Source organism: Bufo gargarizans, chromosome 1 (assembly GCF_014858855.1).
Source record: "Bufo gargarizans isolate SCDJY-AF-19 chromosome 1, ASM1485885v1, whole genome shotgun sequence".
Classification (NCBI taxonomy): domain Eukaryota; kingdom Metazoa; phylum Chordata; class Amphibia; order Anura; family Bufonidae; genus Bufo; species Bufo gargarizans.
The window spans coordinates 288,900,637-288,926,028 of record NC_058080.1 but is presented as its reverse complement, the minus strand read 5'-3'; the positions used below and the strand labels follow the sequence as shown (position 1 = coordinate 288,926,028).

The following is a 25,392-nucleotide window of genomic DNA, read 5'->3' as shown; positions in this document are numbered from 1 at the left end:
CAGAGTGATAAGAAAGATGTTCCAGAATTCTCATTTCATGTGGAATACAATTATATACTAAAACGTTATACTAAATATTAGGAGAGGTGACAGGTCTTCTTTTAAAGGGAACCTGTCATCAACTTTATGGTGACCTCACTGAGGGCAGCATAAATTAGTGACAGAAATGCTGATTTCAGCGGTGTGCCACTCATTATAGTAAGTGGTTACTGAGAACCAACATCATAATCATTGCAGCCCAGTCCAAGAGTCCTGGTTATTCATAAGCTCCTGCACTCTCATCCATCTGCTGATGGTTTGCAGTTCTCTCCTAGAGAGAAAGGGAGAAAACTAGGTAGAAGACTGTCAATCATCAGCAGGTGGGCAGGAGTCCATGAATAACCAGGACTCTTCTCAGGTGGCCGGACTCTTTTCCAGGCCTAGTCTGCAATGATTGTGATGCTGGTTCTCGGCAACCTCTTACTTTTATCTTATAAATAACAGACCGCTGAAATCAACTCACCTGTCTCTACTTTATTCTGCCGTTCGTATGGGCAGCATAACGTTGATGACAGGTTCCCTTTAAAGGGGTTTTCCAAGATTGTTTCAGAAGTTACAGTATAAAATAAACTAAATCAATTACTCCCCACTAGTAATACCCAACTGGACTATCACTGCAAACTGCTACTAATGTATTCATAACTTCTAGAAGGAATAATAAAGGAATGGTGCAACATAAAGTCATGAGAATAGATGTTTTATTACAAGGGCAATGCAAGTAAAAGCCTTTTAATGAGGGTTACAGTATTCATAGACTTGGATCTCATATTCATCTGAAGACGACCTAGTTCTGCAATGTATTCAACATGACTCCAGAAACTTCACTGTGTTTTGTGCAGAAATGTACGCATGTTCCTGTATGTTCAATAGTAGGTATGCTGTCAGCAGGTAGGTTCTTATGTATATGCTCCTCTACTTCACAGTACAAACAAGAAAAAAAAAGACACCCCATACATATCAGGTAATGTCATTAAAATTAACCATCACACAAAGCTACAAACACCCGCTGTGTAAATCTTCCTGACACACAGGTTTATTATTCTCTCTCTTCATCCCATTCTTCTTCATATGTGCAATGTTCTTCAGTCATCTATCTCCGTTTTGTACCTCCGAAACCTTAAAAAAATAAAACAAGTAATACATTTATAAAAATATATAGCCTCTTTATTTTCCTCTAGAGGACCGGTAATTACACCATAGCTCTCTGGGCACAGGGTGCATGTTAGTCATGTTGATGAATGACCCTTTACTTTAATAGGCCTTTATTATATTTTCACTGCCATTAATGTACTTTAATTACATATAGAGCACCACGTCTGTGCAGTTAGGGGAACAATGGAAAAAAACATTATATATTATAATATACAGTATATAAAATTTTGTAACCCTAAAAAACAAGATTTTTGTGAACTCACCTGTAAAATCTCTTTCTCGCGTAGTTCATTGGGGGACACAGGACCGTGGGTATAGCCGCTTGCTGCCACTAGGAGGCGACACTAGGCTGAAAAGTGATAACTCCTTCCCTGCAGGCTATACCCCCTCCAGCCTGGAGAGAGCATATTACTTTTCAGCCTAGTATCGCCTCCTAGTGGCAGCAAGCAGCTATACCCACTGTCCTGTGTCCCCCAATGAACTAAGCGAGAAAGAGACTTTACAGGTAAATATACAAAAATCTTGTTTTCTGGCTCGTAACATTGGGGGACACAGGACGGTGGGACGTCCTAAAGCAGTCCATGGGGAGGGAAACAAATCACACGCCCATGGAGAAAAACGCCCTTGAGGATGCGTAATCCGCTGCCGCCTGCAAGACCTTGCTGCTCGGAGCAGCATCCGTCGATGCCTAGGAAAGCACCCGGTAAAACTCAGTGAACGTGCCGGAAGACCAAGACGCTGCCTTCTAGAAGCAATGACTAGAGTAGATGAACCCGAGAAGTGCTGACCGCTGGTCGGGCAGACCATGACTCCGCTGGGCGGTGCCACGTCCTAGGAAGCAACTGTCAGGCAGACATCCCTGGAAAAACATCCCTTTGGAAGTCGTCAGCTATGACAAGGACCTCCAAGAGAACCAGGTAAAAGTCCGTACAGCGGAAAGCGCTAGATATGGACCAGCAAATCTCAGAGGCCAAATTAGATGGCTGATGGAGAGCCCGCTCTTTAAAATGCGAGAGAGAAAGAAGAGAAAACCATGTCTGAGATGACTTGGAAAGTGGCGACTACCTTCTGCAAGAAAGAAGATACTGGGCGGAGCACTGCCTGATGCAAATGACAAAGGAAAAATGTACGTACAAGAAGGCGCTATCAACTCGGAAAGCCGCTGGATGGAAGATCCCATCACCCGGAATGCCGCCTTCCTAGAAATAAAAAGGAGAAGAAGAAGTCCCAGAGGGAGGGCTTGTTTCTCACTGAAACGCCTCCAGCCATCCACAGGTCGTCGGGACGAAGCCGGCTGCTGGCCACAACTGTGGAAACAGAACCAAAATCCAGGTCCGCAGGATCCTCCTCTGGTTAAAAGAACACCCTTTAGGAAGTGGTAAATTGGTAGACTAATGCCCCTCGAGCCATCGGGCCTGTGGTGAGACTTCTAGCGAGAGAAGCTGCTTGAGAAACTACTGAGAAAAAAAAAAGAAAAAATTCCTGAGCCAGGCATGCCCAACTGCAGGCCAAAGAACCAATACCTCGGATAAAGGTAGAAGCAAAGAACCGAGGTGAGCATCACCGGTGATGGAAAGCCCCATAAGTGACATATATTGACCATGCGTATACACTGCCAGGAAGGGCAGATGACCAAAATAAGAGAAGGGGAAGATGGTCAGCCATCCAGCTAGAGGAAGGACAGGAAAGAAAAGGGTGTTCCATTCCAGGAACGAAACCCCTACCAGTGGTGGCAAGGCGTGACAGACACCCGCTCAGCCCGGCGTGGGGGGACCCATAGTCCACCCCCGGAATGAGCAGTGAAAGAAATGACCACCATGGGCTTGAGGTGACACAGACAGTAATCATATCTGAAGAAAGGCATCACTGTAGTGGTAGACGAGTGCCGCAGGGACTAAGCTACCCAGTAGAGCGCACCCAAAGTAAGGTGCTGATAGCTATGGCATTTACGTCAATGCAAAGCCCGAGTTGACGATACAAGAACAACAGTTGTCAGAGCAACGGTCAATTAACAGAAGTGTAGACCATTAAGAGGCCAGGGCAAAAGCCCATTGCCATAGAGACTGGCACTCTACAGAATCTCTCGGTAATGCAATACACCGCCTGAGGAGGCGTCCATACAAGGGAAGCCACAAGAGTAATGCTAACGCAATACTCCAGCTGAGGAGGAGGCCACACCGTAGAGGATACCAATTTCAGAGTCAGAAGAAACCGCCATCTGATGAAGGGACTGTACAGTAGGAACCCTAGCATGTAGTGGAAGTGCAAATACCCCTTGTACAGTAGGAGCTACAGCATGCTCCTCCAGCGTAAAACTGAGGGAGAGGCCTAAGGACACCCAGAAGTAGCATAGGACCATGCTGTCTCAGTCAAGTAGAGCCATCCTGAGGCACTCCGGCTAAAAAGGGGGCTAAACAGGAGCAACCGCCGAAGCAGTGCCAGGGTAGAACCCCTATCTGAGGGGGGCTGTCCCCCTGCAGCGAGTACAATCTCTGGCCCTAGTGTGAAAACTTCCCCTGCTTAGAAGAACACGCCATAGTAGCCATTGCAGAGTGCCAGCAAAACACCCTCACCTAGATAAGGAAGAGTGGTGGCAAAGAATAAAGAGTCAGTGCAACCTTGGGCTCGCTGGATCGTAATCACAATACTTTGTATAATTGCGTGCACACCACATGTTGTAGAGGACCAACTGATGACCGACCTGAACGGTGAAGGCCCATGGGGGATGGGGGTCTCTAGGGCACCTAAGTGTTGCTGGGTGACCCCCTTGAGAGAACAAAGGTCCACATATCTGCGCCCCCAACCAGCACCGGAAGAAAAGTAAGGATACAATATGGGAGTAGACACAGTATCCATACACTACTAGATGAAGAGTACAAGGCACCAACGGTAACGACTGTTGCTACGGCCCACCTATGAAGGAAGCAAAGGTATCTAGCGTCGTGGCTTAGTTGAATTAAAGCATGCAAAGATGCTCAGTGATTTCCCGTTAGTTGTGGAAGGGGGTAATGCCATGACTGTTGAATAGTATTCAGTGGTAGCACAATCCTCCGGTCAAGGAAGGGGGGTAGCGAGATAATCAGAACTGTATCCAACGGTAGTGTAATTACCCCTCCTATGGAGGGGGGTAATACCTACGGTAAGCACTGCACTCAATGGAAGAGCAATTACTCCACCTATGAAGGGGAGAAAAATATATAGGAAGTACTGTATCCTGAGTTAGCACAAGTACCTAACCTATGGCAGGGAGTAATGCACCCAGCAGGAACTGAACCCAATGGTAGAGAATTACGCCCCTATGGAAGGGGGTAATGCATATGATTAGTCCTGTACCCGGTGGGAAGAGAAATTCCTCCACCTATGTAAGGGGAGAATGCTTACGGTAAACACTGCCACCAGTGATAGTGCCACAACGTCTCCTATGAGAAAGGCTAATGCATACGGCCAGTACTGTACCCAGTGGAACAGCAATTCCGTCAACTACGGAAGGGGGGACGCGAATGGCTGGCACTGAGACCAGTGCCAGTGCAGTCAGTCCACCTATCCAGTAGTAGTGCAAATGCTGCCTAAGGAAGGGGGATACTGCTGGTCAGTATGGATGCAATCAGAAGATTGAACTGGATTCATATCAGAGTCCGCAGAACTGATCCCCCCTTCCCTCAGAACCAACCCCTGCTGGAAGGGAGGTATTCTGAATATAACCCTATTGAGGAAGGGTGGAGGTGCGGAGGAGACCGAGGAGGAATTATGTCCTGCTCTGGCCTGCTCGTGTGCAGTTCTACCTCTCAGCATCTAGCCATGGCAGTTGCAGGCTGTGCCGGTGGTGATATAACAATCAAACCACCCAGGAGGTGAAATCGACACCTCTACTGGACCACTCACTGGATTATGTGGGCGGTACTTAATCAACCCACGACCCAGGAGGGTAGATTGGGAACTTCCAGAGGTCCTCCATTGAATTGCGCAGGTGGAGAAATATCCAGGAAATGACCCAGGAGGGTGGATTGGGAATCCTTCAGATGTGCCCCCCTGGATTTGTGCAGGCGGATTATTAAACAAACGGCCTCAGAGGGCGGATTGGGAATCCTTCAGATGTGCTCCCCTGGATTTGCGCAGGTGGAGTATCATCAACCAAACGGCCCCGTAGGGCGGATTGGGAATTACAGAGGTCCTCCACTGGATTGCACAGGTGGTGGCATATCAACCAGACAACCCAGAAGGGTGGTTTGGGAATTCTTCAGATGTCCTTTATCAACCAAACGGCCCCGGAGGGCGGATTGGGAACTGTGAGCAATCCTCCACTGTCCGGATAGGACATGGGCCCAGTCTGGTATCACACCATCAGGGTGGTCCTGCAGTGATGCGAGCTGAGGGGGGCAGGACTACCTGTGATGCCCCCCGTAAAATGAATAAGAGGCAGGAAGGGGTTAAATTTCTTAAACTTAAGGTATTTGGTCTGCAGAAAGGGGACACTGGAAAATCCTGTGCCGGCTGCAAAAATGCGGCTTACCATGAAGGGGTAACCGGGCTCAGAAGACCGGAGGCGGAGCTCACCGGGCACCTGGGGAGGGGGACAGCTAGGCAGAGAGAATTCGCGCCTGAAGGACGAACCCGCCCCCTTCATAACCGGAATGAAAGTTGCGCTCCAGTAGGCCGCAAAGCCGGGACATAAAGTCGACGCACGGCCAACCGGGACGTACTGCCGTCCGGCTGACTTAGATCGGTGGGCAGATGTGCCAGGTTACGTTCACCTGATCCTCAGTCACAACCTGCGTCATACTCCAGAGCTGCACTGATCCTCAGTCACAGCCTGCTTCATACTCCAGAGCTGCATTAATCCTGAGTCACAGCCTGCGTCATACTCCAGAGCTGCACTGATCCTGAGTCATAGCCTGCGTCATTGTAACGGTCGCGTACACACACACACACAAGGGGGGAGAGAAGTGACCACTGCGCTCCACCCTTACCCCTGGCCCTGCCTACTTGCCTCGCAAGTCCTAATGACAGGGGACAACTGGACGGCAATCCCTAGATTAGAATAAGTGCAGGGAGGACAGACAGACAGACAAACAACAGAACGTGAACGGACCGAGTCAATACCAGGAAAGCTACAAAGTACAAATGGAGCAAGCAGAGAATAGTCAGGAGAAGCCGGGGTCGTAAATACCAGGAGAGACATGAAGTACCAAAAGGAGTCAGCAGAGGATCGTCAGGAGGAGGCCGGGGTCAGAATACCAGGAGAGCAGCAAAGTACACAAGGAGCAGCAGAGGATGGTCAGGAATTCAGCAGGAGGTAAGTACGCCAGGAAGACAAAATCGCAGGTGGAACCTAAATAACAGGCAACCTGTGGCCAGCAGGCTGCCTGTATTTATAGTGGGGAGTGAGGGTCATGTGACGTGGCCAGCGTCACATGACCGACAGACCAACCAGTCGAGCACCGAGTGATCAGCTCGGCGCTTAAGGCAGACTTAGGAGCAGGGAGCCACCCAGCTAGTAAAACTGCCCTGGGAACGAGGTCAAACACAGATCCTCGCTCCCGAAGCTAAGCAGCAGGTCTGCGGCTAATGGGGGACCGAGTGCACCTTCGGAAACCCGTTACAGTCATACTCCAGAGCTGCACTGATCCTCAGTCACACCCTGCGTCATACTCCAGAGCTGCACTGATCCTCAGTCACAGCCTGCCTCATACTCCAGAGCTGCACTGATCCTCAGTCACAGCCTACGTCATACTCCAGAGCTGCACTGATCCTGAGTCACAGCCTGCCTCATACTCCAGAGCTGCACTGATCCCGAGTCACAGCCTGCCTCATACTCCAGAGCTGCACTGATCCCGAGTCACAGCCTGCCTCATACTCCAGAGCTGCACTGATCCCGAGTCACAGCCTGCATCATACTCCAGAGCTGCACTGATCCTCAGTCACAGCCTACGTCATACTCCAGAGCTGCACTGATCCTCAGTCACAGCCTACGTCATACTCCAGAGCTGCACTGATCCTGAGTCACAGCCTGCCTCATACTCCAGAGCTGCACTGATCCTGAGTCACAGCCTGCCTCATACTCCAGAGCTGCACTGATCCTGAGTCACAGCCTGCCTCATACTCCAGAGCTGCACTGATCCTCAGTCACAGCCTGCGTCATACTCCAGAGCTGCACTGATCCTCAGTCACAGCCTGCGTCATACTCCAGAGCTGCACTGATCCTCAGTCACAGCCTGCGTCATACTCCAGAGCTGCACTGATCCTCAGTCACAGCCTGCGTCATACTCCAGAGCTGCACTGATCCTCAGTCACAGCCTGCCTCATACTCCAGAGCTGCACTGATCCTCAGTCACAGCCTGCCTCATACTCCAGAGCTGCACTGATCCTGAGTCACAGCCTGCCTCATACTCCAGAGCTGCACTGATCCTGAGTCACAGCCTGCCTCATACTCCAGAGCTGCACTGATCCTGAGTCACAGCCTGCCTCATACTCCAGAGCTGCACTGATCCTGAGTCACAGCCTGCCTCATACTCCAGAGCTGCACTGATCCTGAGTCACAGCCTGCCTCATACTCCAGAGCTGCACTGATCCTCAGTCACAGCCTGCGTCATACTCCAGAGCTGCACTGATCCTCAGTCACAGCCTGCGTCATACTCCAGAGCTGCACTGATCCTCAGTCACAGCCTGCGTCATACTCCAGAGCTGCACTGATCCTCAGTCACAGCCTGCGTCATACTCCAGAGCTGCACTGATCCTCAGTCACAGCCTGCGTCATACTCCAGAGCTGCACTGATCCTGAGTCACAGCCTGCCTCATACTCCAGAGCTGCACTGATCCTGAGTCACAGCCTGCCTCATACTCCAGAGCTGCATTGAGACTTCTGCTGGCAGTTACTGGGAGCAATTCACAAACCAATCTCTAGAAACAAAGCTGCTCCAGCCTGACCCTCTCTGCTACCCTGCATCCTGTCAATTATTTTCTATATTAGTGCATGGTGTACAGACTAATCCTCCTAGAACACAGATCAGAGCAAGTGGGAGATCCTGGAGATTGGTGTCAATGCAGCCATGAACAACAATAGTCTATAATACAGCATATAGAGTATAGATGGTAAAATGAGGTTCCGAGGTAGGCCTGTATCAGATTGGTGGGGGTCCGATTCCCGCCACCCCGGTGTCCCCTTCAATATTTACCTGCACGCAGTGTAGATTGGAGTGCTGGCACAGTGCAATCACAGCTGTTTGTCCCATTCACTTGAATAGGAAAGGAAACTATAATTACACTGCAGGTAGGACGAGGACTGAAGAGGACGTAGCGCTTGCAGAGAACCCCTTCCAAAAGCTGATTGTGGGGGTGCCTGGAGTCAGACCCCCACCAATCTGATACTGACGACAGGTTATCAATATCTATTGCCCAGATAAGGCCTTTAATTGTAAGAAATAATACCTGTGACCATAGGTAGTGAGGTCTGGTTTACCAACTGTATGCAAGTTCATGGACTTTCTTTTTTGACCGTGGGGGGGGGGAATAGTTGTAAACATAATTTTTTTTTGAGGCTGGTGGTTCTAAGGAAGGTTATTTTGGTGCCCAGTAAATACTGGAACCAGTATACAGACAAGTATTACTTTATCATGTGGTGATCACACTGTGGTTGTCACCCAGTATGGGGTGAACTGTCCCTGCCGCGAGTACTTTCAATGGTTCCGTGTGACAGGACAAACAGCCGAGCCAGTGGCAAGCTTTGGTTGGTGGCAAGCTGATGGGTGCAGTGACCTGTAATGACATGTGGCATGTAGCGGCCTCTCTGGAAATGCTCACCATTATCTTCACTTGAGGAGACACCACTGGAAGCACGCTGCCTACAGGAAATACACTACATACATAGAGGATGCCTCCTGCTCCTAACACCAGATGTATGCGCTAAATAACATTTCTTTACGTCGCAGCGAAGAATTAACCCTTTCCACACAGTAACTAATGTAAAGTGCAGTGACTGTGGCAGTGCTTGCAAGTGAGGAGTTACGGCCCTGCTGCCTTTTAACGGTTAGCAGGGTACCCTTTCAGATTTGAAAGGGGATTTTGTTGACGTTTTCCCTATATAAGCCGCCAGCTCCTATTAAATGTATACCACCCAGAGCTGTTGACCACCTAATGTGTATGGCGTCCCCCGAATCTCCCCGATTGCAGATCTGCGGGAACGTTATCAAGTGAGAAATAAATAATTGGCGACCATAAGAGGAGCGGAAAGGATAGTCAAGGATTTATTTTTTCTTATTTTTTAACCCCACCAGTGGAAAGCGAACATCAAGTGGTGGGAAGGGGCGCAGTATTTAAGAAATCTCATCCATGGATGTGGGATATGGACCGCAATGACATTTTTGAAGCAACTCTCCAGTGGGGGAGGTAGTGGTCATGCTTCACTACTGAGCCTGTGATAATATTCTGATCTTACCTGATGCTGTTCTGACACCAGAGCTGTGGGCTGACGGGCCACGGAATGAAGACCCACTCCACGTGTTAAGATTAGGTGTATATGGTGAGTAATGTGTCCTAGACCTAAGCGGGGGAAAAATATATATAACATGGTGATTGTATTCCAGCCAAAACAAATTATATATATATATATATATATATATATATATACATACATATACACACACACGTCTATACATACAGATTATTCATTAGTAATTGCACCTGGCTATGGTATAGAGTTCAAAGGGGTGTATTTTATTAAATATGGGACAGAATGGTGTGAAAACCTAAAAGAAGCTTTACGCCTCTTATACCCCCTGCCACCACCATTCCAACACTTACTGGGTCCTCACTGGTCCCAGTAAAAGACACAGGAGATGCCTAGGCAGCCCATCAGTGGCTGAGGCGGGTCACCACTGGTACACTGACTGCAGAGCAGGCATCTCCTGCCATGTCCTATGTGTCCATTCCAGACCAGCAAGGGGGCACTCTCAGTGGGATGAGTAATGCTTCCTTTATTTTTATTTTTTTGCATCATTCACCGACCCACATAATCTAGTAACAGGGGTTGTCTCTTCACTGACAGCCCCATTGATATAGGAGCTTCTGCATCGATCAGCTGAGCACCTCGGGTCCAGCTCTGATCTACAACAGGACACTATTAACTTAAAGGGCTTGTCCAATCCTCAGGATAGAAGACCACTATGTGATCAGTGGGGGGTCAGACACTGTGCACCCCGCTGATCAGCTGTTCTGCAGTAGATCCGGCACTAGAACTACACCGCTGTGCCTGTTGTGTAGTGGATGGCGTCCCTTCACTTAAATGGGAGCAGTGCTTCAGTGACTAGCTACGTACAGAGCTGTGTAGATCCGCCAGAGTCCAGAGCCGCTGCAGAACAGTCTGTGATCCTCATCTTGGGCAGAATACGACAATGTGCCCTTTAATGAAAGATGGTATATCACAGGGCGGTGTCTGTTATTCATGGCCTGTTATATGATTTCAGTAAGTTTTTATATTTAAATGCTTTTTATTATTATTTGGGTACTTTTACGATGGGATTTTTACTATCTATTATGCAATTCGTACATCATCTAGTAACATTGTAGTTGGGGATCATCTCCTGAATTTTATACATACACGTCTGTCTAACACTTACAGTCGATTGCCAAACAGGTAACCAAGTACACCACCAGTTCCCAAACCAGTCCAAAAACCAGGACGTTGGTTTTCATGGCTACCAAAGGACGATGCCCCTCCAAAGTTACTGAATCCAGATGAAGCACCTGAATAAAAATAAATTCGATTAAAAATAAATATACAGGTAGTCTGCTGTCAATGTTTCAAATATTAAAGGAAAACTCTACATTAAATGTGGGTTATCTTTGAATAGTTTGATGTACTTCTAGTTCACTGCTTTTACACTAAAATTGTCTTTCTCTGAATTTGAGGCAGTTTATCCTGGCAGAAACTGCCCTCCACTGCTCTATCTCAGTAAGCAATGGTGAGTAAGCAAAACAACAATGCATCTCTTTAACCACTTCTTTACTGGAAGATTTTCCATGTTTGCATTTTCATTTTTCACTCCCAGCCTTTCTGGAACCATAACTTTTTTAATTTTACGGCTTGATTTTTGCGAGACAAGTTGTACTTTATAATGGCACCATTTAATATTGCATATAAAATAGTGGGAATCTGCAAAAAAAAATCTAAATAGGGTGGAACTGAAAAAAATACACAATGCCGCCACAATTTTATGGATTTTGTTTTGCGTTCCCTGTGCATTAAAACTGACAGCTATACCATATGCATATAGTTTTTCTTGTGTTTTAATCTTGAAAAAATATTTTTTTCTTATCTCCATATTCTGACCTCCATAAGGCTACTTTCACACTAGCGTTCTGCTGTCCGCTCGTGAGCTCCGTTTGAAGGGGCTCACGAGCGGAACAGAACACTTCCGTCCAGCCCTGATGCAGTCTGAATGGATGCGGATCCGCTCAGACTGCATCAGTCTGGCGGCGTTCAGCCTCCGCTCCGCTCGCCTCCGCACGGCCAGGCGGACAGCTGAACGCTGCTTGCAGCGTTCGGGTGTCCGCCTGGCCGTGCGGATCCGTCCAGACTTACAATGTAAGTCAATGGGAACGGATCCGCTTGAAGATGACACCATATGGCTCAATCTTCAAGCGGATCCGTCCCCCATTGACTTTACATTGAAAGTCTGAACGGATCCGCGCAGGCTACTTTCGCACTTAGAAATTTTTCTAAGTTATTAATGCAGACGGATCCGTACTGAACGGAGCCTCCGTCTGCATTAATATGATCGGATCCGTTCAGAACGGATCCGATCAAGCGCAAGTGTGAAAGTAGCCTAAGTTTTTTGCAGTTACATCTAGGAGCTGTGTGAGGGCTCATTTTGTTACAAGACAATCTGTAGGTTTTATTGATACCATTTGGGGTGTCTATGATCACGTTTTATAAAAATTTTGGGAGGAGGTGAAGGGATGAAAAAATGACATGCGATAAATATTTTTATATCTTAATAGTACGGATGTCTTCAGATGCAGTGATGCCTTTGATGTTTGTTTGTTTTTATAGTTTATTTTTTTTCTGGGGAAATGGGATGATTTGAATTGTTATATATATATTTTTTTTACCTTTTTAAGTCATCCTAGGTGACTATAAGAAGCAATCAATTGCATTGAATTGGTAAAGAAATTCAATGTGCTATTGCTATGTTCTTATGGAACCCTGCCACCTGCAGGGCTCAATAGGAACTACAATTCTGAAAGTCCTGGTTCAGCAAGATATTCAATTTCAACCAAAAGCTCCCCTGTTTGTTGATCAGACCTGGGAGCGCGCGCTGCTGAGTTTTTATCTCTCAGAAGACGTGGTCACATATTGACTACAGCATCTAAGTGTTTACATTTCTGCAATCAACGTTATTGCTGATTGCAGACATTACCCCCAGCTATAGCACTTGCTCCACTGTGGAGTGGGCGCCATCTTTAAAGTCGATCTATAGAGTAATGCGCCGGTAGGAATATGGTTAAAGAGGTTGTACACCCTTACAGTCATTTTTATTGCTCCAATATATCTGAAATGCAATAGCCTGCAAGGTGCAAATATCCTCTAAACCCGTCTGCTTCTGAAGCTCCTGATGACCAACAAAGTCAGTTAGATTTCTGGCACGTCTTCTTTTCCTAATGCATTTCTAGGCCTTCCTAGGAAAAAATAAATAAATAAATAAATAAATTAAAACATTTACCAGTAAAGTCTGACTTGAAACCTGGAGGCGGAGGTGCGCTAGTTTGGCTGTTGCTTTGATGTTCATGTTCATAATTATCAGGGTGAGGATGCTGTTGCTGACTTGAAGGACCACTCAAAAATAACTTGTACACACCATAAGCTAGCCCCAGGAGGAACAAAAAGGCAATGACCCCACTGCCATCAGAATGCTCAGCGTTCCAGCTATTTGATTTCCCTTGGAAAAAGCCAGAGCCAAATCCTGTTGAACTGTAGCCACTTTGAGATCCCTTCCTTCCTTCCTCTGTTAGTTCCAGAGTGTACTCCAGCCCACAAGAGCCACGAAGTATGTATGGGTCTTCAGGATAATCAAAGCCCTCACAGCTTACTTCAACCTTTCCAAATCTGTAGGAGTTGTCCATGTCCACTTTGCATTCCCACTGAAATTCAAACAGAAATATCATTGAGACCACAGAATTCCCAAATCGGGTCAAAAATGTGATTACCGGTAATTAATGCATAATACTTAAATTATTATTATTTTTTTTAGAAAAGTACCTATATGTGTGTGAAAAGCCTCCATAGAAAAAAAATACATTATATTGCCCACCTCAGTGCCAAACATTTGTTTTCATGCTGCCAGAGCTTGCTAAGGGCAGGATTACCAATATAAAGGACTACAGTTCCCATGATTCCTCTACCCTCTCACAGTCGTCGCCTTTATTTACACCTGCTTACATGGCCCTCTATTACAAGGGGTACAGTAGTGCTGTACTTACAATGTATCTCCACAAACAAAAATTGTTTGCCCTGCCGTTCCTCTACTCACTGCACACTTTTTGATTCCCAGCATGTTAAACAGGATCCTTCCTGAGACAGGGAGGGAAGTGTAACGGATCTCCTAGCACCCCGACCGGGTACCTCCGTCGATGGATGCTCCCAGTGCTTCCCGAGGACTCCAAGCACTCCGCTCTACACCAAAACCACCACAGGAACCAGGAACAGCTCTTACAAGAGCTAGGAGTTCTAGCCAGGGGAGGGGATATAGAAATTCCCATACACAAGAGACGAGGCTCTATGTTGAATGTAAAACAGGAACTCTTTATCAAACACATAGCATTGACTTATATACACATGACATACCGAGGACATGACATAGCAGCCAATCCTGTACAGTTTAAACACAAAACTAACCCTATTCAACAAACACACTGGCATTGTCTTTGACGCAATCAACAAAATACAATTACCAACATAATGGGCTAACTTAATCACTCACAGACAGAAACCACCTCAAAACCCCACCTATCCCCATAATGTATACATCTATGGATAGCTCTGATCTGGGTGAACAACATATCCAAAAATCACCCAGATCCAAGCAGGGGTTCCCGAATTCCATGGAAGTCACCTTTGGCCGGCCGCAAGCATGGCTTTCCTGCCCAAAACAGTTCCACAGATTTAAGCTGTGCGGCTGGTCTGTCTTCTCCTTCAAAGTTAGTATGGGCCATAATCCTAATACAACATGGCAGATTGCCATTTGTTAACCTTTTAAACCTTAGGACCTTCCCCAAATCTCTGACCCATACCAGACAGGAGGGTTAAGTGTGGTAAAGTGGCCCCATCTAACTAGTGGTCTAACTATTCGCCTGCTACTATGATTGATCACGGCGGAGGTGAAGATGGACGACTCGCGCTTCTCATTATCTTGCTCGCCTTGGTGATAGGAATCTTCTTCCAGGGCTCCATTTTCGGTAGGTGTGGAAGTGATGTTGGATGTACTATGGGCATCCAGGTAGGAATCTCTATAGGTTGAAGGCCCAGGAGCGACCACGCTTTATTTAAGTCCTCCGGTGTATGGATTGTTATCCATTTTCCGTTCTTGAGGATGGAAAGACCAAATGGGTACAACCAAGAGTATGGTAGCTTTTGACTTTTTACAAGACATCCAGCAACGGTTTCAGGATGCGGCGTTTTGCTAAGGTGGAGGGTGCAATGTCTTGGAAAAGAGCTATTTCTGCCCCTTCATATAGGATCCGGTCTCGTTCTCTTGCTGCAGCTAGAATACGAGCTGTATCAACAAATGATAAGATGCCACATACAACATCTCTGGGTCTCTCAGAGGGTTTTGGAGCCGGTCTAAGCACTCTATGCACCCGCTCAATTACAATAGACGAGGCCGCATCCTGGCCGACCAAATCGGTAAAAATCTCCATTGCTACTTTGCGCAGCACTTCATTCGCCCAGGATTCAGGTAGGCCCTTTATGCGGACGTTCCGTCTCCTGCTGCTCCACCATGCCTGCTGAATGCGCTACAACATCCTGAGCTGTTGTTTCTAAAACTTCCACCCTGTGACCGATTTGCTTCAAATCAGATTTAATGTCTGATAGCTCATTAAGGACAGGTTTAATAGCTCTCTCGAGCGCTTGCCCCAGTACCTTGGTTAAGAAGGTTTTAGAGACAGGAGAGCTGTCCTGGGTCTCTGTGTCCTCTCCTCTAGGGCTTTCGGCTTCCGACTCGTCTTCTTCCTCAGCCTGCGCTGTAGCCGCCGCCATCTTAGTGCTCAAGCCTGGCGAGTGTGCTGCTTTCTTGTTGAAGAATCGTCGCATTTCCTGCTGCCCTTTGTGCGATTTCGGCGTTTCAGAAGGGTCAGCGCCTCTATCTCTGCCATATTTCACCATTTTTGTAAAGGTCTTGCTAGCTTTCTTGTGCCCAAGTGTGGAGGAGCTGAAGCTTAACGCTGCCATCCACCAATCCTGAGACAAGAGGCTGGCAAACAGGCCCCTCCAAAACCCAGTGGCGAGGTTATTTTCGCCACAGGAAGGTAGACAGACAGGGAGGAGTGGACATAAGGGGCATGTGATGAGAAACCTTCAGCTTTTGAGGTGGGGATAGAAAACCATAGGACGGACTTACTACGCCTGTAGATGACGTAAGCTTGCACAGGCTGTCTAGGCCTGCACCAGATTTATCACAGGAGATCAGGCTGGAAGATAAATCTGCTGCAGGGATAGACACTTTTCTCTGACTCTATACCAACTATTGGCTAGCTTACTTTGAGATTGAATTTTGGTGCTAAATGGCACACATTAGGTCATGCCCCTTTCTGTTAAGCCACGCCACCGTCTCAAGCTAGGTGCAGAGAATTACGCGAGAACTAGATCTGGTAAAAATGTGCCAGATTGCACAAAATTTGGCAGTTTACTACAGTGTCTAGGTGCGCTGACAGAGTACAGGATGTCACACAAGCACCAGGAGCATGGCTTACAGAGGCCTCTCAGCTAGAATATATTAGTAAGTGACATCTTACTACATGTATATAATTCCATAAGTCTGCTATTGGCTGCACAGTATATAGATTTTTTTCATACAGTTGTACTGAATGAAATAACGGGGTTCAGTATTTATGCAAGTCACCAGACAAGGCTAGTATATGTAGATGGTAAGGTGGCACAAAGTAAAGGAAGCACGTTTTAAGGTAATACAATAACGAAGAACAGTAGAATGGGAGGAGGACAACCAGGGCTCCCAGAACTTCTCAAAGGCCACAAAAGGTATCTGTGCGGCTAAAAAAGTATCCCATTGACTCTGTCCAGTGCTGCCTGAAAACTAAGTGAAGTCGACCACCATTTGAAAGCTACATGGATTCTAGCTGCTAAAAGTATATATTGTGATAACTTAAATTTGGCATAAGTTAACCAAGAGGGTTTGTCCCCCAGGAGACAAGGGCAGAGACGTAGGATAGAGGCATCCCAACACTGAGGATAATAGAGTGCATATTCGGCTCCAGAATCTCCTCACAATTGGACAGGCCCACCATATGTGAAACATTGTGCCCTCCTCATCACATCCCTGGGAGCACCATGAAGAGACCTCAGGGTATATGCGGTGTAGTCTAGCTGGGATCATGTAGGTCCTATGCAATCTCTTTATTGATGTTTTTGCTAGAGTGGTCTGCCAAGATCCCTTAGTGAGAGTCTGGAAGAGCTGATACCACCTAGAAGCTGAATATTCTACCTCCAAGTTCTCCTCCAATGCTTTCATATATGGTAGTTTAGATCCTTCCGTTACACCATTAAAGGATAACTGTCATATTTGAATTTAAAAAAATCTATCTTAGCATATGTTACTGCTGCAGCAGCATTATGCACAAAGCAACCTTTAGTTTCTTCACTTACCACTGTTTTCCTTGAGTTTTCCCCTTAGTTACGGTTGTTTGAAATCCTACATTATGAGGATCTTCTCAAGATGGCTCCTCTGCCAGTTCTCCGAGGCCAAAACTGCATTCCCTCAGGTCACATACAAACTTGCTGTAGCCAGCAGCTTCCTGCCAGCCAATCAGATTGGATTACTGAGAGACACGCTGTCACGGGTAGAGTCACAGGAATCAAGATAGAGCGGAGGTGCACCCCCTGAGCTGCCACCCAGTCCCCTGTCTACTTGCACCACCCGCCCTAGGTGATGGAGCGCAACTGGGCGACAGTCCCTAACCTACTAAGTGCAAGCAGAGAGAAAGAGACAGCAGGGAAGAAGACAGCCACTGAGAAGTTACAATAAGTGGACAAGAGGTAGAACAAAAACGGAAGGCGAGGTTGGTCAACTAGCCGAGGTCAGTCCAGGAGGTCACGTCAGAACAAGGTAAGAGGCAAAGATAAATCTGTAAACAAGCCGAGGTCAAAATCCGAGAGGTAGCGTCAAGGTACAGGGAGCAGGCAGAAGAGTTGTCAAGAGGCGGATCGAGGTTCAATTCCAGAGGTAGCTTAATAACAATAAAGTACACAGCCTATAGGACGAAAATCACAGGCAACCTGTAGCCAGCAGGCCGCCTGTATTTATAGTGGGGAGTGAGGCCAGCGTCACATGACTGACAGACAGACAAGTCAAGCACAGAGTGATCAGCTCGGCGCTCAAGGCAGACCTAGGAGCAGGGAGCCTCCCAGCTAGCAAAGCCGCCCTGGGAACAAGGCCAAACACAGATCCTCGCTCCCGAAGCTAAGCAGCAGGTCTGCGGCTGATGGGAGACGGAGTGCGCCTTTGGCGCCCTGTTACACATGCCTCCTCACTCTGAAGCCTAATGCAGGCATGCAGTGTGAAGGACCGCCCCTCTGTCTTCCTATCCAGAGACAGATGAGCCATAGCAACGGTCTTTAAGGGAGCAGTGGAAAGGGACAGAGGACATTAATGAAAGCTGTTATTATAAGGTAATTACAGATCATTTAGCAATCATTGACAGACTAACTCAGGTGTACATGCCTAGCTGTAATAAACTAGCAACTAAATAGAAATATGACAGTTATCCTTTAAGTGTCCCACACATCCTGGATAATAGACCTTGTTTGTATAAAGAATAAGTTACAGAGCATTCAAAGGGTGTGAAATCAAAAAGAGCCGTTAGACGTCTAAAGGGAGTAAAAAAAAGAGAAGATCCGGTTAGCATTAAACATTTCCCTCGTGGGGAAGTTATATCTGTCCTTAAAGTCAGCTAACGAAATTAGTTTACCTCTGACCAGAAACTTGTGTAAAGAGCAGAGCTTATTGGATCTCCACCAATTAAATGTGTGAGCCTGCAGCCCCGGTGGGAACGCAGGGTTTCCCAAAATATATTCTAACGGGGAGTTTTTGGACTGTAGGGATAATTTTAATCTAGCCGACCTCCAGAGAAGTAAAGAGTAGTGAGACAAGAGTGACCTAGTGCATAAAGTAGTCGGTAACAGGAGGTAAGACCAAACCACGGCCCTCCACGTCAGTGGAGTGAATAATGACTGTTCTAGTGAGATCCACAGCGGGTGCTCTTTAGGTTCAAGGTGAGTCAGGAACAATTGAGCTAGCCTAGCTGCTTTGTAGTATTTAAGGAAGTCAGGAACTGAGAGACCCCCCTGGGACTTATGGCGACACATTGTTTTCCTAGCTATACGTGGACGTTTATCTGCCCATATAAACTTCAGGGCCTCAGTTTGTAGAACGTTTAGATCACAGCTAGGTACTGGTACAGGGAGAGTTCTGAATAAATATAGCAGTCTGGGGAGGACCACCATTCTGACAATATGAATCTTACCTACCCAGGATACTGGGAGGGATCTCCAGGCTTTAAGGTCCTCTCTAATTTTTAGATACAGGGGAGGGTAATTCGTTTTGTATAACCTTTCCAACCTGTTAGGCAAAGATATTCCCAGATACGGAATGAAATTATGTCTGAGATGAAAAGGGAACTTTTGTGATAGGAGGGATGTAGTCTGGGATAACAAGTTACAAAGAAGAAGCTTGGATTTGGTATGATTAATAGAAAGCCCTGAGACCGTGTAGAACGAATCCAACACCTTAAATAAGGATGGGAAGGATATAACAGGGTTGGTGATGGAAAGAAGGAGGTCGTCAGCAAATAAGCTTACTTTATGCTCTAGACCTCCCACAGGGAGCCCAGTAATATCAGGGTGAGATCTGATGTGGATTGCCATGGGTTCATAACCTTGGAGAGATAATCCCAATCCAAGGTATCAAAGGCTTTTTCAATGTCAAGAGCCAAGATGGCCAAGGGGGTATGGGTCTGTTAGTCTCATCGATTATATTCAGGATTTTTCTGATGTTATCTGGGGCCTCTCTGCCTGGGATAGACCTGGTCTCTATATATAATGTCTGGTAGCAATTTGTTAAGGCAACGAGCCAAAATTGAAGTAAAAGAGATGGGCCTGTAATTGGAGGGCAACAAAGGGTCCTTATTTGGTTTAGGTATTACAGTAATCCTAGCAGAAAGAAATTCCGAAAGAGGTGTGGCACCCTGTAGAAGATGATTACAACATTGGGCAATATGTGGGGTTAAGAAAGGGGCAATTTTTTTGTAATAAAGTGCAGATAACCCATCTGGTCCCGGGGATTTACCCAACTTCAAAGTTTTGATGGTGTATGTCACCTCCTCTGCGGTAATTTCTCCACAGAGGCTGGCCAGCGCATCAGGGGAAACCTGAGGGAGAGGGATTGATGTTAGTAAGTAATCCTCCGCGATCCCAGGGCCTGCTGGGGGTCTGGAATATAATTGCTGATAGAAAGCCTGAAATGTATCATAAATGGCATCAGGGATAGAAGTAGTACGTCCATTTCTGGTGCGGATTTGGAAGACCTGATTAATCCTCTGCTTAGCTTTCAGTTGCCGGGCAAGCATCTTATCGGGTTTGTTAGCATATTTATAGTAGTAGGAGGCAGTCCATCGGAGAGCTTTCTCTGTGCAATTGGAAAGCAGCATATTCAGCTGCAATTTAGTATCTTTTACAGATTTAAGAAGGTAGAGAGAGGGGTTCCGCTTAAGTGCTCATATTAGTCTACTTAGTTTAGCCTCCAGCGCTATCTGGGCAGAGTCCCGTTCCTTTTTTAATCAGGATGCCACTCCCACAAGTCTGCCCCGAATAAAAGCTTTATGAGTAAGTCATAACATAGGATTGACCTCAGGTGTAGCGTTCTTCAGTGAAGAAGGTCTGCAGCTCAGCTTGGAGTTGATCATATAGTGCCAGGCGGGTTAGAAGAGACACATTCAGTCTCCATGAATACGGAGCATGACTAGGGCCAGTGAAGGCGAACTCCGCCAAAGCCGCATCATGATCAGACCAAGATGATACAATATGCCTAGAGTATAATAAATAGGGCAGGCTAGATGTAGAAGTAAGGATCATATCAATAAGTGTATATACCTAGTGTGTCGGGGAGTAGTAGGTATAAGTCCTTTGTGAACCATTGTGCTCTCTCCATGTATCAGCTAGGGAGAGAGATTCAAACACTCAATGTATTTGGGCTGAATGAGAGATCGGGCGGGGATGATGGGGAGGAGAGGAATGGCCTAAAATAGGATTGAGGACAAAATTGAAGTCCCCACACCATATAAGGCTATGGTAAGTGAGGGATTCAATAATCTGCCCCACTTTGGAAAAAAGGGGATGGGGTCTTCAGTTGGGGCATATACATTAACTATACATAAAATATCATCCCTATAAGTGCCCACCAAAATCACATATCGACCTTGGGGGTCAATAATAGTTTGAGATACAGCAAATGGGAATGAGTTTTTAAGCATAGTGACCACCCCCCTACTTTTAGAACGATATGTGGAAGATAAGAATCTAGTGTATTGAGGGTGTATATATTTTGGGTGAGAGGTGGGAGTGAAGTGCGACTCCTGCAGACAGAGGACGTCAGGCGCATGTTTTAGGTAAGTGGAAAAAGCCATTTTACGTTTCTGTTGGGAGTTAAATCCCATTACATTATGAGTGAGGATTTTACACATAGTATATTAATATACAGAGGAGCTTGGATGTGGAGGGGCGCCCGCCGACCTCTCCCACAAGAGCCGACCTGTAGCCAACCCCCATCTGTGACCTGCGATTATTTTAAGGAACATACACCCCTGGTTTACAGTAGAACAATAAAACGTTAACATAGTGATCATAAACACTAAATAATCAGGTAAGCAGCTATGCCTATCTAGGCCAGCAAGAAAGAGTGTGCTAAATGGAGGGAGGCCGGGAGCATCACCAGCTGCCCAAACACCCCCAGATGGCCTCAGAGTAGAGAGCAACATGAAAGTCCATCACACCGAATCCCTGCATAGGAATAAGTTAGAAGGAGGAAAATAAAGAAGTGGGTAGGTCCCATGAGGTAGAAGGAAAAGGTAGACTTGTGTCAGGCCATGTAGGCTTAGTCTGCTCTTCATATTTGTAGTCTTGGTGGAGTGTGCGATGATCTTCAAGGGTCACCGCTCAGGAAACAGGAGAACGGGATGCCGAAGAGGTGGTAACTGGTACTTTGGTCCAGACTCTGGCTGGGCACTGAGGTTTAGGCGGTGCTGTAGATGGAGGTGGGTGCTCCAGTGGGATTACCGCACACTGAAGTACTTCGATTCCCTCCAATGGAGAGTGCATCATATGGGTGCGAGAGTTCAGTTGAAAGGGGAGGGCAAAAGGGAACCCCCACCTGTGGCGCACTTATGCCTTTTGCAGGGCCTGTGTCACCGGTCTCATCTCTCTGCGTCTACGGAGCGTTGAGGGAGCCAGGTCAGCATAAGGATGGACTGATGGAAGACCAGGTAAGTTGAACAAGTTCCGGGCTGCCGATAGGATTTGGTCTCTCACCTCTGGGTAATGGAATTTCAGTACAACGTCTCTCGGTAGATCTGGGGAGCGGGGTTTACCCAGCGCCCTGTGGACCCTATCCATTCTCAGCTGGCCCGCTTCAGCTTGGGGAAGTAGCGCTTCAAATAATGTGAGCAGGGTGTTTGGTAGATCAGAAAAAAAGTTTCTGGCAGGCCCCCGATCCTCAGATTTCCTCTCCATATTCTTGTATAGGTCCGCCTGACCTTGTTCCGGGGCTGCAGCCTCTCTGTCGAGGAGGCAGGGCTAGCAGGGGACGCCACTAGGTCCACCATGATGGTGTTCCTGGTGAGTCGGAATATCTCCAGTAGCGTCTGTGAAGGAGTTGGTGTACCTGCAAGTTTTGCTTTGCCCTTAGTGCGGGTCATCCTCTGTGTCTGAATAAGGGTCTTATAAACATGGGGGTCTGATCTGAGGTCTAAATAGGGGTCCTAACATTGGGGGACTGATCTGAGTGTCTGAATGGAGGTCTTCTAAACATAGGGGTCTGATCTGAGGTCTGATTGGGGGTCTTATTAACATTGGGAGTCCGATCTGAGGTCTAATTGGGGTCTGATTAACATTGGGGGTCTGATTTTCCTCTTCTAAAGCCTAAGTGCATCTTATGGGCAGGTGCATTTTATAGGGTGAAAAATACAGTAATAAGTTACAAGTTATACTGAATCTCCTTCCATAAAAGAATATGTCTGCTCAGCTCCTCCTGCTCTATAACATGCTGGCTCAATATGACAGGTTCCTTTAGTGAGGAGGCAATTCAAATCTAAAAAGATCTGCCGCTAGGTACCTAATAGTTTTCCATCAGATGGATCTATATGTGCACTACCTTTCCAATAAAAGTGTACTTTTGGGGACTTTGGTTTCCCCACAATCTCCACAGTAGACAATTTACCTGGACATCGATGCCATCCCATCCTCTGTTGTGACACTGCACCACGTGCGGTATCATGGTGCTACACCCAGCGCTACCTCCAATGCATTTTAGCTGTGGAATAGGAGCTGCACGCCGTGCATTGGTGTATCTGTCAGCATGTAATGTGATAGCCTGGACCTCCCTCAGCAAAACACGCTCTGGAATAATAAACATTTTGGTTTATTTCATCGTTTTAACATAACAAAATCAATAGAACATGTACAGCAAAAAAAAATATCTAAAGAAAATCTGTAAAACATACATGAAATCCACATTAGGCAATCCACAGCTGAATATTTGAATAGGCTGATTAAAGGGGTTATTCCACTCAAAAATATTTGAAAGGTTTTCAAACCAGCACCTTGATGGGAATTCTTTTGCAATCGCATGCAATTAAAAATGTTTTATAGCCGCTGAAATATTCTATAAATTCTATCTGTATAGCGCCACTTTTTCTAAATTCTCTGTCTAGCTCACTGAGGTGGACACACGTGCTCAGTTCCATCCTTCAACTGCCACCAGCTGAAGCAGACAGGACACACCCCTGAGAAAGGACACACCCCCTAAGCTGACAGCTTGAAATTAATCTAGTTGAACAATTGGAGCAATGAATGGGGAGATCTCTGGATCCATGTGAGGTACAGGGCTGGTTCTAGCTTTGTTAGAGAGAGCTTGTCATGTACTTTATGATGTCTGATTTTCATTTTTTACATTAGTCATGAGATATCCCCTTTAAGACAGGATCCCTACTAGGGCATACTGACATCCTAGCAAGGGAAGTCTCTACTATTCACCCTCAACCCTCATGAGTCAGAGTGAAGAGTCGCTATCTGTCAGCAAACTTCTCCTACCTCCAGGCCTGGCCAATGTATGGTTGCCATGTAAAACCAGAATTTACCTGCATGGAAATATATGGCTAGCCACTGTTATTGCCAGTGGCCACCTTTGGGGGTGTTGCGGCAGGCCAAGGGTCAGCCACGTGATAATCGTTGCCTCGTGTTCAGGTGAATGACGTCGACGGAGGAAAATGACAGAAGTCTGAGTATAGTTCAAAACCTTGTCAGGACCCTAAAGTGAAAGTGTCCTGCACCCTTTATTTATACACAGTTCACAGGGTGTAACCCCTCAAAGTAAAACATGATTGGTTTACAGACATTTCAATAATGGCTTTTGAATCCATCTATTGATTGGTTAGTTATTTTTCAAGTTTCACTTTTACAAAAATGTGTTAACTAATGGATTTAGATTTTAAGCAAGAGAGGCATAATTTCCCAGGAGTAGTACAAATGTTATCTTATCTTAAAGGGAACCTGTCACCAGGATTTGGGGTATAGAGCCGAGCACATGGGTTGCTAGATGGCCGCTAGCACATCCGCAATACCCAGTCCCCATAGCTATGTGTGCTTTTATTGTGTAAAAAACCCGATTTGATACATATGCAAATTAACCTGAGATGAGTCCTGTCCCTGACTCATCTCACGCACAGGACTCATCTCAGGTTAATTTGCATATGTATCAAATCGTTTTTTTTCCACAGTAAAAGCACACGGAGCTATGGGGACTGGGTATTGCGGATGTGCTAGCGGCCATCTAGCAACCCATGTCCTCGGCTCTATACACAAAATCCCGGTGACAGGTTCCCTTTAACACACACAGTTCACTTCTATAGGTTTTTTAGCTTATGCTTGTTCTTTTCAAATGTCACCACATTATATCACATATACAGAGAAAATGAAAAACATCTTATAAATTTTATATCCACTTTCAGAAAAGCTGGATAATTTCCTTAACAGACTACATTCACACATCCATTTAAAAAACAATGGTGCCCTATGGGGTTATTCATGCGTCCGTTTTCTTTTTTTTGGACAGCCAGTGAATAACTGGTGTAAAGAAATATTTGGTCTGTTTTCTCGGACTGACAGTCCCCGTACAATTGAAAGTCATCGTGGTCAAATTGTTTATATTTTTACTTTTTTTTTTTTGTTAATGAATTTAGGATGTCCTTAGGGGAAATCAGTTGAAAGCAGCAAAAAATAAAATAAATAATAATAATTACTGGCACACCAATGGGCACCAAGGTTGGCATAGAAGATTTAAAGGGTTAAATGAGTTTGGGCCCACTGATCTCACACTGCCAACATAAGAAACCAACTTCAGCTTCACGTGTCCAGGAAAGCTGAGTGACAACTTTCTGGGGTCATGTCCCACACAAGCATTACCATGCTGATTCCATCCGCAGACCCCCGACAGCTGTATGGCGGCAAGCAAGGGAAGCATCAGTCCTAGAGAAGCCATGGCTCCGGTAACGATCGCCTTCAGTTCAGAGATGTCGCATTACCCAGAGTTACATCAGTCACCTACTTCCTCTACCTGCAGCTTGTCAAACGTCTATTGGTCGAGCGTCACAAGGGGGCGTGGTTATCGTGACTTTGTCCGTTAGTTAATAAAGTTATACGGAAGG

At 46.3% G+C, this 25,392-nt stretch overlaps 1 protein-coding gene across 1 annotated transcript; it reads right to left on the bottom strand.

The window, feature by feature from the left end:
• Positions 1 to 720: 720 nt before the first annotated feature.
• Positions 721 to 25,305, bottom strand: SARAF (store-operated calcium entry associated regulatory factor). Its single transcript, XM_044304495.1, has 6 exons — positions 25,151 to 25,305; positions 22,908 to 23,086; positions 12,909 to 13,326; positions 10,803 to 10,929; positions 9,623 to 9,726; positions 721 to 1,155 (listed from the first exon to the last, which is right to left on the bottom strand). The coding sequence occupies exons 1-6, from the start codon at positions 25,224 to 25,226 to the stop codon at positions 1,130 to 1,132; spliced, it is 930 nt and encodes a 309-aa protein (XP_044160430.1). The 5' UTR covers positions 25,227 to 25,305; the 3' UTR covers positions 721 to 1,129.
• Between the last annotated feature and the right edge of the window lie 87 nt (positions 25,306 to 25,392).

Bases quoted from the DNA above. Each gene is read 5' to 3' on its own strand.
- SARAF (XM_044304495.1), bottom strand. From the start codon at position 25,226: ATGGCTTCTCTAGGACTGATGCTTCCCTTGCTTGCCGCCATACAGCTG. The intron at 23,087-25,150 runs GTAATGCTTGTG...TTATTATTCCAG, and splicing joins CTGCGGATGGAATCAGCATG to AGCGTGTTTTGCTGAGGGAG. The intron at 10,930-12,908 runs GTAAATGTTTTA...ATTTTTATTCAG, and splicing joins TTTCAAGTCAGACTTTACTG to GTGCTTCATCTGGATTCAGT.